Below are 13,572 nucleotides of genomic sequence, written 5' to 3' on the forward strand. Positions count from 1 at the left end.
GGTGAGGAATGAGGCGATCCATCTGCAGGCAGCTCCTTAAGTCTGGTGATGAGCATGTGGGGGAGATGGTGTCAAAGGCTGCTGAGAAATATAGGAGGATAAGGCTGACTATTTCTCCTTTGTCGATGAGAGCCTGATGTTGTCTGTGGCCATGATCAGGGCTGTCTCAGTGCTGTGGCTGCTGAGGAATTGAGGAATCCAGATTGGGAGTCGTCCAGGAGGCGACTGTGCTCCAGGTAGAGGGTGAGTTGTTCGTTGATGGCTTTTTCAATGAGTTTGTCAGGGAAAGAAAGCCAGAAGATAGTTCTGTAGTTGCTGAGTTCACTGGGGTCCACTGAAGGTTTCGTCAGCTTGGAATTGATTTCTGCATGCTTCCGGTCTTCTGGGAAGGTGGCAGAATCCAGTGAGGTGTGGAGTAGGGTGGAAAGTTCTAAACCAATCCTATGTGCTCCTTGGTTGAAGATGTGGTTAGGTAATTGGTCTGATGGGGCCCCTGAGTGGATGGATTTTATGATGGTCATGGTGTCCTGGGTGGTGAGGTGGTTCTAGGTGATTAGTTTTGGGACAGTTGCGCGTATGGAGGCATGGCCGTTGAAAGAATCTTTAGGCCTGAGTTGGGGGTTGAAGTTTGTGAAAATGTTGACGATTTTGTCTTGGAAGACATTTGTGAGGCTGTTGCATGGATCCTGAAAGGGAGAGATGTTGCTTGTCACTGCTGTAGGGGTTAGATCATTGACTGTGCAGAAGAGCTCCTTCCAGTTGCTAGGGTTAGTTTCAATGTGTGATGCCAGAGCTTCTTTTGTGTCATGTAGTTGGTGGTTCTCTCGGCTGTGCTATTGATGGTGCCCCAACTTCTCTCAAGGTGCTTACAGTGGCGCGTCACTGTCCTGAGGTCCTCAGTATATCAGCTAGCTTGCATGGTGGATCATCTGTGTTTTTTGTCTTTGATGGGGCAATGCCAGAGCAGTCAATAATCCAGGCATTAAAGCCTCTAACGTCCTAGTTAACATTGTTTTGGTGTTTGTGTGGGTTGAGGGTAAGGGTGTCTGTCCATTCGGTCTCTGAAGCCTTGTTGTAGCTGCGATGGGCAGCGATGGGTTGAATCAGGTAAGACGGCACGGAGGTTGTGATGATGAAGTGGACGATTGAGTGGTTGGTCCGTGTGAGCTCGAAAGAGGGGCTTTATTTGGTGCAGTTGTTGGAAGTAACTATGGGGTAAAGCGTGTGTTCAGAGCTGTGCATATGGTTGTTGACAAGTTGGGCCATGGCAATGTTGTTCAGGTTGTCAAGGAGGTTGGCGGAGTTGGCAGTGTCCAAAAGATCCAGGCAGATTTCTCTCTATCACTGGGAGATGCCTGTGCCACCTTGTGGTGCAACTGCAACTTGTGATCTGCCAGATGCTGTCAGCCGATGTCATCCACACTGGCATTCAAAGATCCCACCAGGTGATTAATGACCAGGGAAATCCCCTGACGCCAGAGGTGAAGAGCCTCTTGGCTTAGGAAATAGGACCCCATACCGCCATTCTTGCTCCAGTATCACACAGAAATGGGGTTGTTTGTGAGGATCTGTAGCAGGCTGCCCTTGATGGATAGCTGGAAGGCCTTCACTGCAAGGCAAATGGGCCACAGCACCAACAGATAGATGTGCAGCCATGTTTCTGTTGGATGTGTCTCCTAAGGTGGCCTTCTTGGTTTCATTTACCTCTGCAAGGAGGTTACAAAAATTAACATCTTTATTATTTTCGAAAACCATATTTATTTTCCCCCCCAAGTGAGTGGTACTGAGGTCTGATCCAAGGTTTAAACCCAAATGTAATCAGTGTTTCATTCCACCCAGGAAATTGTTTTATCTGATTTTCATACCTCTGACAACGCTCCTTGGACTTTAGATGTTATTAAAGCCCTTTAGGTATACCTTGATTAGGCAAAGGGCCTTATTTAGAGTTTGGCAGATGGGGTTACTCCATCACAAACATGATGGATAGCCTGTCTACTGTATAACTATCCCATTATATCCTATGGAAATCATAATACGCCGGACAGGATACACAGCACATTTGTGAAGTAGTACCCCGTCCTCCAAACTCTAAATCAGGCCCAAAGTATTTCAGGATTTCCCAGTCCCTCTTTGTGCCCTATGATACAGCTTGCAAAAGAAAAAAGCCTGGGTTATCACAATCAGTAAGGGGGACAGGCAAACAATTTCCCACAAATATATAGACCTATAGAATTACCTGGTAATATCATGGCAAGGTCAACCAGGGCAGTAGATGCATCAAGGACTGAAACAGGCGAGGTCTTGCTTCAAGAAATATGTAGGGTTGCTACATGGGCAAATTCTAACATCTTCTCATTTCATTATAAATTGGACATGTTTTCTAATGTTACAGACAATTTTTGTTTTTCTGTTCTAGAAATAGTAATGAAGTAATTGGTGTAAATATATTATTTCAGAGCACCTTACAATTGTGTCTATCTACTTTTGGTTAGGCACATTCTTGCACATAATGACTATGATGAGAAGGACAGATGTAGGGGTAATGAACACATTACTTACAGGTAATCTTCTCTACCTTTAGGCTCGTCCTCCTTATCATAGGAAGATCCCACGCTCCTTCCCAAATTAATCACACAAATATATTTGGCTTAGAAAAGAACAGGAAGATCTTTACACACATGGAGCATTATCTTAATAAAATAGACAAAAGCTTGGCTAACACTCTTGTCTGGGAGGTGGGAAAGTCTCACACGTAATGACTATATCAAAGAGGACTATCCTAAAAGTGATGAAGATTACTGGTCAGTAATTGGTTCATTGGTGCATTCCATATGTTTCAACATGCCAAAAGTACCTTGGGACATTTATTTAAAAAATGACAGAAGACCCACAAGTATTAGGAAGGGGCATAAACATAAGGGTAGTCCTGATGAAAGCCGACACCTTTGTTAGGCCATTCAGAGGGATGAAACATGTTGACCATAAATTTGGCTGGTAGGATAGTAATGCCCCAAAGAGCACCCTTATATCTACATTCGTTAAACCATACCAAAGGCACCATACTAAAGTCATGATTACTTAGTAAAATTTTCTAATTTTAATGGAAACTACCATGGGGTCGCGCACATCGAGGAAGGGGTCGCGCACATCGAGGACTGCTTGCCGGAATAAGTGGGCGGGGCCAAGTCCCCCTTTAAATCTGCACAACGCACCTGCTTCGCGGGTTGTGCACATCAAGGACTGCTTGCCAGAACAAGGGGGCGGGGCCAAGTCCCCCTTTAAATCTGCACAGCGCCCGCTTCACGGGACGCGCCGGGGCAAAGCCCGGGCCAAGGGCGGGCCCGTCCTTCGCCCGTCAGCGCCCGGAAGAGGCCAGGCTGGGCCACATCTCTTAATTTCTGTCTTTTGTGTTGTGCTTTTCAGTGGTGCTGAGTGAGCCTCTTTTTTCTCCTCAGCATGGGAAAGCGTATGGTACGCTCCAGCCCAACCCAGCTTCAATTAAGTCTAAAACCTCCAAATCCAATAGAGCAACGCAAATCCATTCTAATTGTGTCTCTAGAGAAATTGATAACCTAATTGAGGAAGTGGAATCTATCCTTAAGGAAAAAGAGGGCAATCCCCGTAAGAGACTGAAACCAGGATCTTAACTCCCGTTTTTAACAACAGGCCCTAACAACTCTACCGATGTACAGCCTTCGAAAACCTCAGCCCTTGTCCCTCCTTCTTCCAGTTCGAATTGTTTGGCCAATCCTTCGTCTTCGCCTGGTTTTTGTTCCAATTTGGATGTAAATTCTTCCGACCCCATCCTTGATGGGATTCCTTGTGTAAATCGGTTTTCTGTCTTGGACCAACCAGAATTGGTGGGTGTCAAACAGTCTTTGCCTCCTGTGCTTCTTAATTCCAATTGTGATCCTCCCAGGGAAGATGTTTTAACAATGGTTTCTAGTTTGAAACGTGAAGTTGGGGAACTGAAGAATTTACTGTTTGAGGTCCTAAAACACCTAAATAAACCTGATTTAACTTCCCAGTGCATTTCGATCTCAGCGCCAGCACAAGCTTCTTGCCCTTCGGTTCCTGTTGCCCTGCCAGTAGATTTTCCACTGCTACGGGATGCTGACAAGGGTCCCAGTTATAGACCTCATCACGGAAACCATTTGAACTTAGTTCCAGCTCCTCCTAACCCTGACCACTCTATGGCCCATTTTATTCACGTGCCCAAACAAAATTGCATCGACATGTGCAATGTACCCCAACTTATACCTCATATGAGGGAAGACACTTCTTCTCTTATTAATAAGGTGTCGTATTGGATTCGCCACACTAGGGGTTGTGGCTCCATTATCCATGCTGATATTGTCTTTGCTTCACGTGTGCGAGGTTGCCATGGTGGGCGGGACACCATTAAACTCAATCTTGCCAGCCCTGCTTTAGTCTAGGGGCTTTTGCAGATGGAAGCTCGCAATCTACTAAGAACGGACGCTGATATATTTTTTAGAGAAAGCTTGCCTGCTATGGGACACAAGAACTCGTCCTCTCGTCCACCTAGGGTTAAGACAATTCCTCGCAATGTTCCTGTTTCTGCTTCCCCCCTGGCTTGTTGTCTTTCGCCAGGTGATGGGGCTGTCATGGTCTGTAACATCAAAGGTGCTAACATTCGAGCCCCCGTTTGTCCAGGGGACACATCAGATGTGGATTGCCTACGCCATTCTAACTCTGGGAAACACAGTGCTCCATATCCACAGGCAGTGCCACTTTAAAGATCTTCACTTGGCATGGGTGCTAACACTATAGGGGCTCCACCTTGCATTATCAATGCGACTTCCAATCCAGTTCTTGATGCTGACTCGTGCAAGCCAGTTTGTAGTACCACACCAGGGAAATTATTGTCTTGGAACGTGGCTGGCATTAAGAGTAAATTATCTGATCCAGAGTGGGGGGATTATGTTGAATCTTTTTCCATATGCATGTTTCAGGAAACTTGGTCTATGGATTGTGTGTACAGGCAAGGCTATTGCTGTTTTACTAAAAAGGCAATTCAGTCCCCTAGCGGAAGGGCGATTGGGGGTCTATGCACTTGGGTCAAGTTGATTGAGGTGGGCAGGGTAAAGGAAATTGCTGTTGACTCTTGCGACATTCTAGCAATAGCAATATGGCCAAACTTAGGTACTCCTGTGTTATGCATTAATATTTATAACAGACCAGGTCCCTCTAACTTTCAGTCTGACACTATTCATCTGCTGCATAATCTCCTATCTGAACTCCATTTTAAATATTGTGTTATTATTGCAGGTGATTTTAATGCTCAAATTGAATTTGACTCAGCCTTTGCTGAGTCTATTCAGGCTGAAGATGAAGTGTGGAATGTTCCCCCGCTTTTAATTCAACCAGTGTCATGTATTCCTCCCCCTAGGGTGTCGCAGATAATAGATCTTGCAGTAACATATGGCCTTCACTTTGGAAATGGTCGATTTCCAAATGACAATCCTGTTAAACCTACCTTTTTCAGAGGCTCCTATAGCAGTATCCTGGATTACGTCATTTTTGATCTACGAGTCTGGCATTTCATAATTAATGTAGAGGTGGGTTCTCGGTGCACTAGTGACCATGCCCCTTTACAAATTGTATACAATGCAACTCTTTTTAAAGGGCACGCTCTACTTTATGCCTCGGATGCTTCCAAAGATTTGCTGGAATTATCCAGCAATAGGCGCGTGGTGAGATGGTCTTCGTTTTCTAAATCCAATCTGCTTAATTATAAGCTTCGCGCCTTAGTTTCCTGCCATCAGCTCTTCGATGATCTTACTGTATTATCTCCTTCAGAAGTTATGTCTTCTCATGTGGCTCTTTTTGCAGATCTCAAGGAGCTTTTTACTAAATCTCCTACAACCCAAAAGAAAATTCCTGTACCTAATTGCAAATGGTTTGACAAGGAGTGTCGGGAGGCCAAGAGCCTTCTGTCCAAAGCTTTAAAGTTAAAGAGCTGGGACGCCATCATACATGCGAGACAAAACTATGTTTCTACTTGCAAGTTATCTAAACTCAAATATGAGGAAAATCTATGGGAGTGTTTGGCGGAGGCGGCCAGTGCTCGCGATGCCAAACTTTTTTGGACTTTGGTTTCACATAGAGATCCTGCCCTTTCATCTATTCCTGAGTGCCATATTGATGCAGAAACTTGGCTCTCCCATTTTGAGAAACTGTATGGGTCCTGCCCGGATTTGGACAATACTCCTACTGATTCTTTATTGTGTCTTCCTGCTGTGTCGCCCTTTACATTAAAAGAAACAGAGCTGGCAATTTGTGCCCAAAAAACAGGGAAGGCTCCTGGTTCAGACGGTATTCCTTTGGATTTGTACAAATCAGACTTATCCGTATGGACCCGGTACATCAATAGGGTATCGAATATTGTTTTGACAACTCGATTTTACCCGGACTCGTGGAAGGTGGCAATTATCGTCCCCATCCACAAAAAAGGAGATAAGAGCTCCCCAGGAAATTATAGACCTATCAGTCTATTAGACAACTTGCAAAAAATATTTTCTTTCCAGTTGCTATCCAGATTAAAATACTGGATAACGAAAAAACAGGTTTTAAGTCATCTTCAGGCTGGATTCAGGGACAAGGTCAGCACCATCAATCAGGTCTTCCGATTTACTACCATCAAGTGGAAGATCGTCGACACAGATCAAGGCCATTTATTTGTGGCCTTTGTTGATTTGAAATCTGCGTTCGACCTTCTCCCGCGTGTCAAGCTCTGGGAGGTCCTGAGCAATACTGGAGTTCCGGGTTCTATGATCAACATCATTAAAGATCTTTATTCTGATAACTATGCCAGAGTTCGCTGGGGTTCGGCTGGCGATCTGTCTCCAGCTTTTCCAACAACCAGAGGTGTGAGGCTGGGGTGCGTTCTTGCGCCTACCTTATTTCTACTGTTTATCAATGCATGTATTCCATACCTCTAAGATTGCCACGGCGATGCCCCAAGTTTGGGTGGGCCGAAGTTCCCTTGTCTTCTGTTTGCGGATGACACCCTGTTACTCTCACGAACTGCCACGGGCCTTTCCAGATTGATTTATGGAGTTTTGCATGGACCATGGGTTGGAAATCAACTGAGCAAAAACAAAATACATGGTCTTTGGGGACAACAGGTGTAAAATGAAGAGGCCGGTATACCTAGAAGGTGCTCCCCTGGAAAGAGTGGGCACCTTCGACTATTTGGGTATTAAATTGGAAGACTCGCATCTTTGGCATGCTCACTGCCAGAAATCTTTATTGTGCTTGAAGCAAAGGGCGGGTGGCATCTTAAGATTTGCCTCTAGATCTCCCGAATTTGCAATGTCTCCCGCCCTTGAAATATACAAATCTCAAGCCAGGGGGGGGCCCTATATGGTGCCGAACTTTGGGGCCATTGTAACCTGGTGAACTTGGCAAGGGCAAAAAATCAATTCCTGAAAATGTTGCTAAAAGTTCCCTCTAGTACTCCATCCCTGCCCATCCGAATGGACCTAAACCTTTTTTCTATCTCGCAGATTGCCGCTTTAAGGCCCTTGTTATTTTGGATCCGACTTTGGTCAACAGACGCCCTTTCTCCATTTCGTTGCGGGCTTCTTAAATTGGTGGGCCGTAATACTATCATCAAAACTAAATGGTGTGTTTATGTCAAACAGTCCTTAACTCACCTTGGTCTAGGGTCCTATTGGCTGGATCCATCCTCCATTCCTAAAAATGCTGTGCAGGTACTGAAGGATGCTTTTTGGCACAATGTCCAGACCATGCAATTTACTAAGATTGTCCCGCTGTCTATGTCTGATAGTTATTTATCAATCAAATGCCATTATGAATTTGAGCCCTTAATGGGCATAGCACTATCTCCATTCGCACAAGCTCTTTTTGTCAGATTCAGAATAGGGTCTCTCCCTTTAATGCACAAATGGCTTAGTTCCACCAATAGATCCAAGTTCTGTCCGATGGGTTGTAAAAGTGAAGAGTCTGTTTCACATGTTCTTTTTCATTGCCATACATACCACAAACAAAGAGTCCTTTGGATCATCCGCTTTGTAAATCTATAGGTGTCAGGTCCTATCTTCATGCTGAGAGAATTTTAAAATCTGACTCATCTGTCCAGGTAGTTTTACCAGTGGCAAAATTGCTCGAATCAATTCGCCGTTTTAGATTAGTAATTTTAAAGAATAAGACTGGGTAGCTAACTTTTAGACTTATTTATGTATATTTATTGACTCTTGATGTTCGATTTTAGCATTCACTTTTTAGCATTAAGATATTGTTTCATTATACTATTGAGTATTTATGGATCCAGGGAATTGGTCCCTTGTTGAGTGGGACCTTCTATAATTAAGAGACACACACTCTGATTACTTTGTTTGGATCTTAACTTTTCTCTACTTTTTTTATTTTTCTATTGCGCTTATATTTTTAGTGTTTCTTAATCTAAAAAAAAACTCGATGTCTGTACTGTACTTTTATGGTATGTTTTTACTTACCCAAATAAAGTTAAATGAATGAATGAACTGCCAAACATATACATTTCAAATAAAAAATAAATCATCACTGAATACAGACCTGAGGATGGCCATTGTAACTGGGGTTGCAATCATGAAGGTGGTAACCACAACAAAGAAGAAAAAGCCCATGAATAAAGGCATTTTTTGGCAACTTGCTGTGCATTTTCCAGCAATAGCTTCACTTGCATTAAAGATGTACCCATCAAAAGTCACAGCAGGGTCAGGATTTTGGACACAGGAGCAGTTGTAAAACACCTAGGGTGCATAAATGTAGAAAATTAGGCATTAGTACTTAAAAATATAAAGTCCAAAATAAATCAGCATGTCTTTAATATAAGTTATTTTACATATTTCATTAATACAATTATGATGGCTATTATGCATTCAATGTTACAAATACAATAAACAAAAAAGTATATGAAAGATCTGGCCTGCTGGCCACTAGCAAAGATAGACAGGTTTTTGGGAAAGAGTGCAAATGAAAACCTGCCTGAATCAGAGCTTGAGGGATGCGATATTTAACCTTCAAAGGCTTACAATATGAATGCCTTCATCCAAAATAAACTACAGAATTCTCCAGACTACATCAGTGGTGCAGCACCTATTTTAAACATTTTGGGCCAGATGTGTCAAGAAGGCCTTTTGCGAGTCGGAAATAGCGATTTTTAAGAAATCGCTATTTCTGATTCACAAAATGCAATGTATCACATTTGCAAATCGGTAATAGCGATTTCTTAAAAATTGCAAATGCTATTACCGAATCGCAAATTGCGATACCGGCCCCATTCGCACCTATGGGCCTGTAGGCCCATATCTGCAAATTGTTTGCATTTCCAAAATTGCGATTTCTTAACCAGAAATCAACATTTTGGAAATGCAAAACCCCAGGGCGCTGGGGGCCTAAGGCCCCCTCTACTGCCCCCCAAAATACTTTTTTGCAACATGTAAGGTGCACACATGCCAAGAGGGCATGTGTGGTTTACATGTACATTTAACAAAATGCATTTTAAATGCATTTTTAAAATTTGCACATGATTACCACCAAGTTCAACTTGGTGGTAAATAGCGATTCCTAAATGCCCAATTCGCATTTAGGAATTGCTTCTTACATGTGCTTAGAAATCGCAAATAAGGAATCCTTATTTGCGATTTCTTATTTAGAGAGTCGCAATTTGCCACTCGCTAAACAGGGTTGCAATTTTAAGGAATCACTATTTTAGCGATTCCTTAAAATTGCGTTCAGAATATCTTTCATACATTCTGAACTGGCTTTTTGCATTCGCAAACGGGCATTAGCACCGTTTGTGAATGCAAAAAGCTTTCATACATCTGCCCACTAATTTATTTGTTAAGCACAGCTGTACACAACAGAGCTAGTGGTACATAAAAACAAAGAATTTGAAAAACAATTCATACTATTATGCCCAAACACGGTTATCTGTTATGATTGGAAGGACTGTTTTTAAGCAACAAGAAAAGAAGTTAGGGAAGAGCAGGCAGAAAAAGTGTGTCTTTCTCCCTTATGTGTGCAAATGCAAGGACAACCAAGTGCCATCAAAGATCAGATTACTAGTTTTTTGCACTAGTTAGGACTCCAGTGGGATCTTTAAGAAGAACAGTTTCTGTTCTTTTTGCTTTTCTCACCCTAACTGGGAAGGGAATGCCCAGACATGGGTCCCATGCTCACTGCATCACGGAATTCAAGCTAGCCTGGCTGATGAGGGGTGATACCGCAAAGCCTGTCACAGGATGGTTGTTTCCGGTCCAGGGAGGACCCGGTGTAGCAGTTCAGGAAGGACTGTTCCCATGGGGAGCAGGGTCAAGCCTGATTTGCATATGGCTGGGTCCAAACTGGGGTGGCATGTTGGGCTAACTAAACGATGGATTAAACCCAGATCTTTGTGACTGAGAGTGAATGATTGCATTGTTCAGCATTCCGGCCATCATCTGTTCCTTATGGGAATTTAATTCAGGCCTCTTATCAATTTTCTGTTACTAACCATAAACTAGTTACAAAGGTCTCATCAGGACTAATTGATATAGAGGGATTCTGTAAGATAGAGAATGTTTGCCATATAATACTATTTTGTGATATGCTAGAGTTTGGTTAATACCATACTATAACAGCCAGCAAGGAACAATTTTGACAGACCTAAGTAACAAGGTGATCTGCAATGACCTACACAAAGTGAAACAATTAATGAAATTATATTTATATAGGGGCAGTATTAACTTGTAGGCAGATGAGGCAACTTAAAAAAATCCAAACTTCATATAGAATGTGTTTCTGCAGCTCTGTAGCTCCGGATGACAGCTGCCGGGAGGGTGAACAATAGCCCCACTTTGTAAGTGCCCTTGGATCGTGATCATCAATCACTGCTGGGCATCAGGGATGGTCATTGCAGGAGCTTAGCATTGGCAGTTACTAGGGGCTGTCGTTGCTGTAGCGCAAAGCGCTGATCTCACATTGTCAATTATTGCTGGCGGTCCCAGTAACGTCAAGTCTGGTCCATCTGAGCTTCACATTGGCAGTTGTTGCAAGCAGCAAGATCTCAGCACTAACAGGTCAGTTCACCAAGAGCCATAAACTTCAGGATTTCTCCTTTTTAATTCAAAGGCGTGCACTCTAATGACACTCAAGGGCTAAGGACAAAGGGGAGGCACCTATTGGGGATCAGGGATTCACTCTATAAGGGGCCAGCAGGGCTCACGCATATCCAGTTACTGGTCCAGGCAGGTTCCCTTGTAGCGGGTCAGTGGGTCAGTTGCATGGAGGCCTCTGGAGCTTGATATGTCCCTGTAACTCAAAACTGGAGGTCAGCCAGCTGACTCTTGGAGTCACTCTGCTTGGGATGAAGGGAGCCACTCCAGTCTTCCTTCTCAGAGGGCAGGGCATACCTCAAGCAGGAGGGCAGTCCTTCCCCTGTAGTAACTATAGGTCCAGGAGTTAACTGAAAAATGGTTCAGAGGGTCCTATTTTAATACCTGGTGTCAGGTTTGAAGTGGAAGAAACCTTTGGAGTTTTCCCCTCACAGAGGGTTTTGAAATGTCCTTCCTCCCTGCCCTGGCCCCCAAATGTGTTAGGTGACAAAAAGCTAATGTGACGTAATTTGTTTGGTGCTGAGCTAGCCTCTGATATATAAGTGGAACTATGCACAGCTCTGTCCCTCCTATCCAGTCAGGATGGCCCAACCTGCCAACACATAGTCCACCTTTGTGTTACTGTCTGGGAGGAACATGCAAAGGGCAACTGCCAACTACATCTACACCTATTCATGTGATACAGGATACAGGCTGCCGGCACCAAATGGTGAGGATGAGAAAATGACAACTTTCTAAAAGTAGCATTTTCAGAATTGTGACTTCAAATTTGACTTTACCATTAAAGAGGATGTTAAATTACAAGTAGACTTCACACATGACATTTCTACTTGTTCCCAAACAAAAGTTAGCATTCATTAAATGTAATTCAGCAACCCAATGTTATCACATGGGGGAGGTACACCTTACAGTAGCGAAAAAGGAATATGTGAGGTTTCACTACCAGGACATGCAACACTTAAAAGTAAATTTCTGACTTGTTAAATATAATGTTCCTGTCCTATGGGCTGTTTAGGTGCTTCTTTAGGGGGGACTTATATGTAATGAAAAGGGAGTTTTAGGCTTAATAAAAGGTTAATTTTCAAATCGAATTGGCAGTTTCAAACTGCACACAGGCTGCAAAGTTAGGCCAGAGACATGTTTTAAGTGCTATAGGCCTACTATTAGTAATTAATTTACCAACCGTGGGAATATGTATACCACTTTACTAGGAACGTATAAGTAAATTAAGTAAGCCAAACAGCTGTAAACCAATTTCACCATGTTTTGGGAAGTGAGCACATGGCTTGTAGCACTGATTAGCAGTGGTAAAGTACAGAGTACTAAAGCTAGCAAAAACAAATCCAGCAAAACAGGAGAGGGGAAAGCACCCCTCAAGGCTGACAGGCCTAACACCTGAGGTGGCAATAAGTGAAATACATGCCTTATTACTTTCCCTACAAAAGGCTGACCCATCAGTTCCAACAGTAATTGTGTAGGATTGAGTATTTTGTGTCCAAGGATATTATGTAGATTTATCTTATTGGCACATGAACGGATTCAGAGAGGAAGTCAATTTAGAAAAAACAATTCTGAAGAAAGGTGGCTACCCTTCAGGATAAGCTTTCTTTGGTCCATGTACAGCATAGCATGGCCAAATAAAGTGAAATAATTCATGATAAAGGGAGATGTGCAACAGATTGTGCTGTGAATACAACGTTGCAAACAGGGCAAATCTTGAAGGTGGCTGCTGTAACTCCAGTTTTACACCAGGCACCATCTTCCATTGAGGAACCTGCTGGTACAACTTTAACAATTCCAACAGTTGAAACTACTCCTGTAGGTTATGAGCCACGGACCAAACTAACATTGATTGAAATGGAGCCGCTACAAGACATTCTGCTCTATGAGAATTATTTTGATTTTAAAATGAAAAAAAACTTACAAAACTGCCCTACACTTAGCAAACCTTCCAGAGGGGTTAGTGTTTAATAGTGATTTTGTGACTGATATGTTTTACCACCATGATCCTATTTTTAGATTGCTACTGGAGTGTTTCCCTTTTAATATCAATTACAATGCTGAGTGCAGTTTTGCTTTTAATAAATGGGAAATATATTCCTGATAAAACTGTGCCATCTACCATGGTTCAGGAATTGCAACCACATTCTTCTTTCACAGAGCACATCTGAATCATCATGTTGTGAACATCAATGCTTTTCCGGTACTGGATGATGTTGTTTGTGAAAGTTTCCCTAGCAGGTTATATACAGACCCTACATATTTAAAGTGTCTTTACATAATGTTATAACACATGGTCCTTTTTTTCAGATTCATGGGACATAGGTGTAGTTAAACAATTGATGTTTGATTTGTCCTGGTACAGTACACTAAATAATAAAGATCCCTATTTGAAAGCTGGAAATCACTAAGAATTATTTTCTTTCCATCATTATGGTCATCACTACAT

At 42.8% G+C, this 13,572-nt stretch overlaps 1 protein-coding gene across 1 annotated transcript in view; it reads right to left on the reverse strand.

Moving 5' to 3' along the window:
- Nucleotides 1-13,572, reverse strand: part of SLCO4C1 (solute carrier organic anion transporter family member 4C1) — a 490,988-nt gene that overhangs the window by 92,669 nt on the left and 384,747 nt on the right. The window contains exon 10 of the mRNA XM_069226038.1: nt 8,581-8,777. Coding sequence (XP_069082139.1) covers nt 8,581-8,777 — 197 coding nt within the window. The remainder of the gene's footprint in view (nt 1-8,580; nt 8,778-13,572) is intronic.

This window comes from Pleurodeles waltl, chromosome 1_1, assembly GCF_031143425.1.
Source record: "Pleurodeles waltl isolate 20211129_DDA chromosome 1_1, aPleWal1.hap1.20221129, whole genome shotgun sequence".
Taxonomy (NCBI): domain Eukaryota; kingdom Metazoa; phylum Chordata; class Amphibia; order Caudata; family Salamandridae; genus Pleurodeles; species Pleurodeles waltl.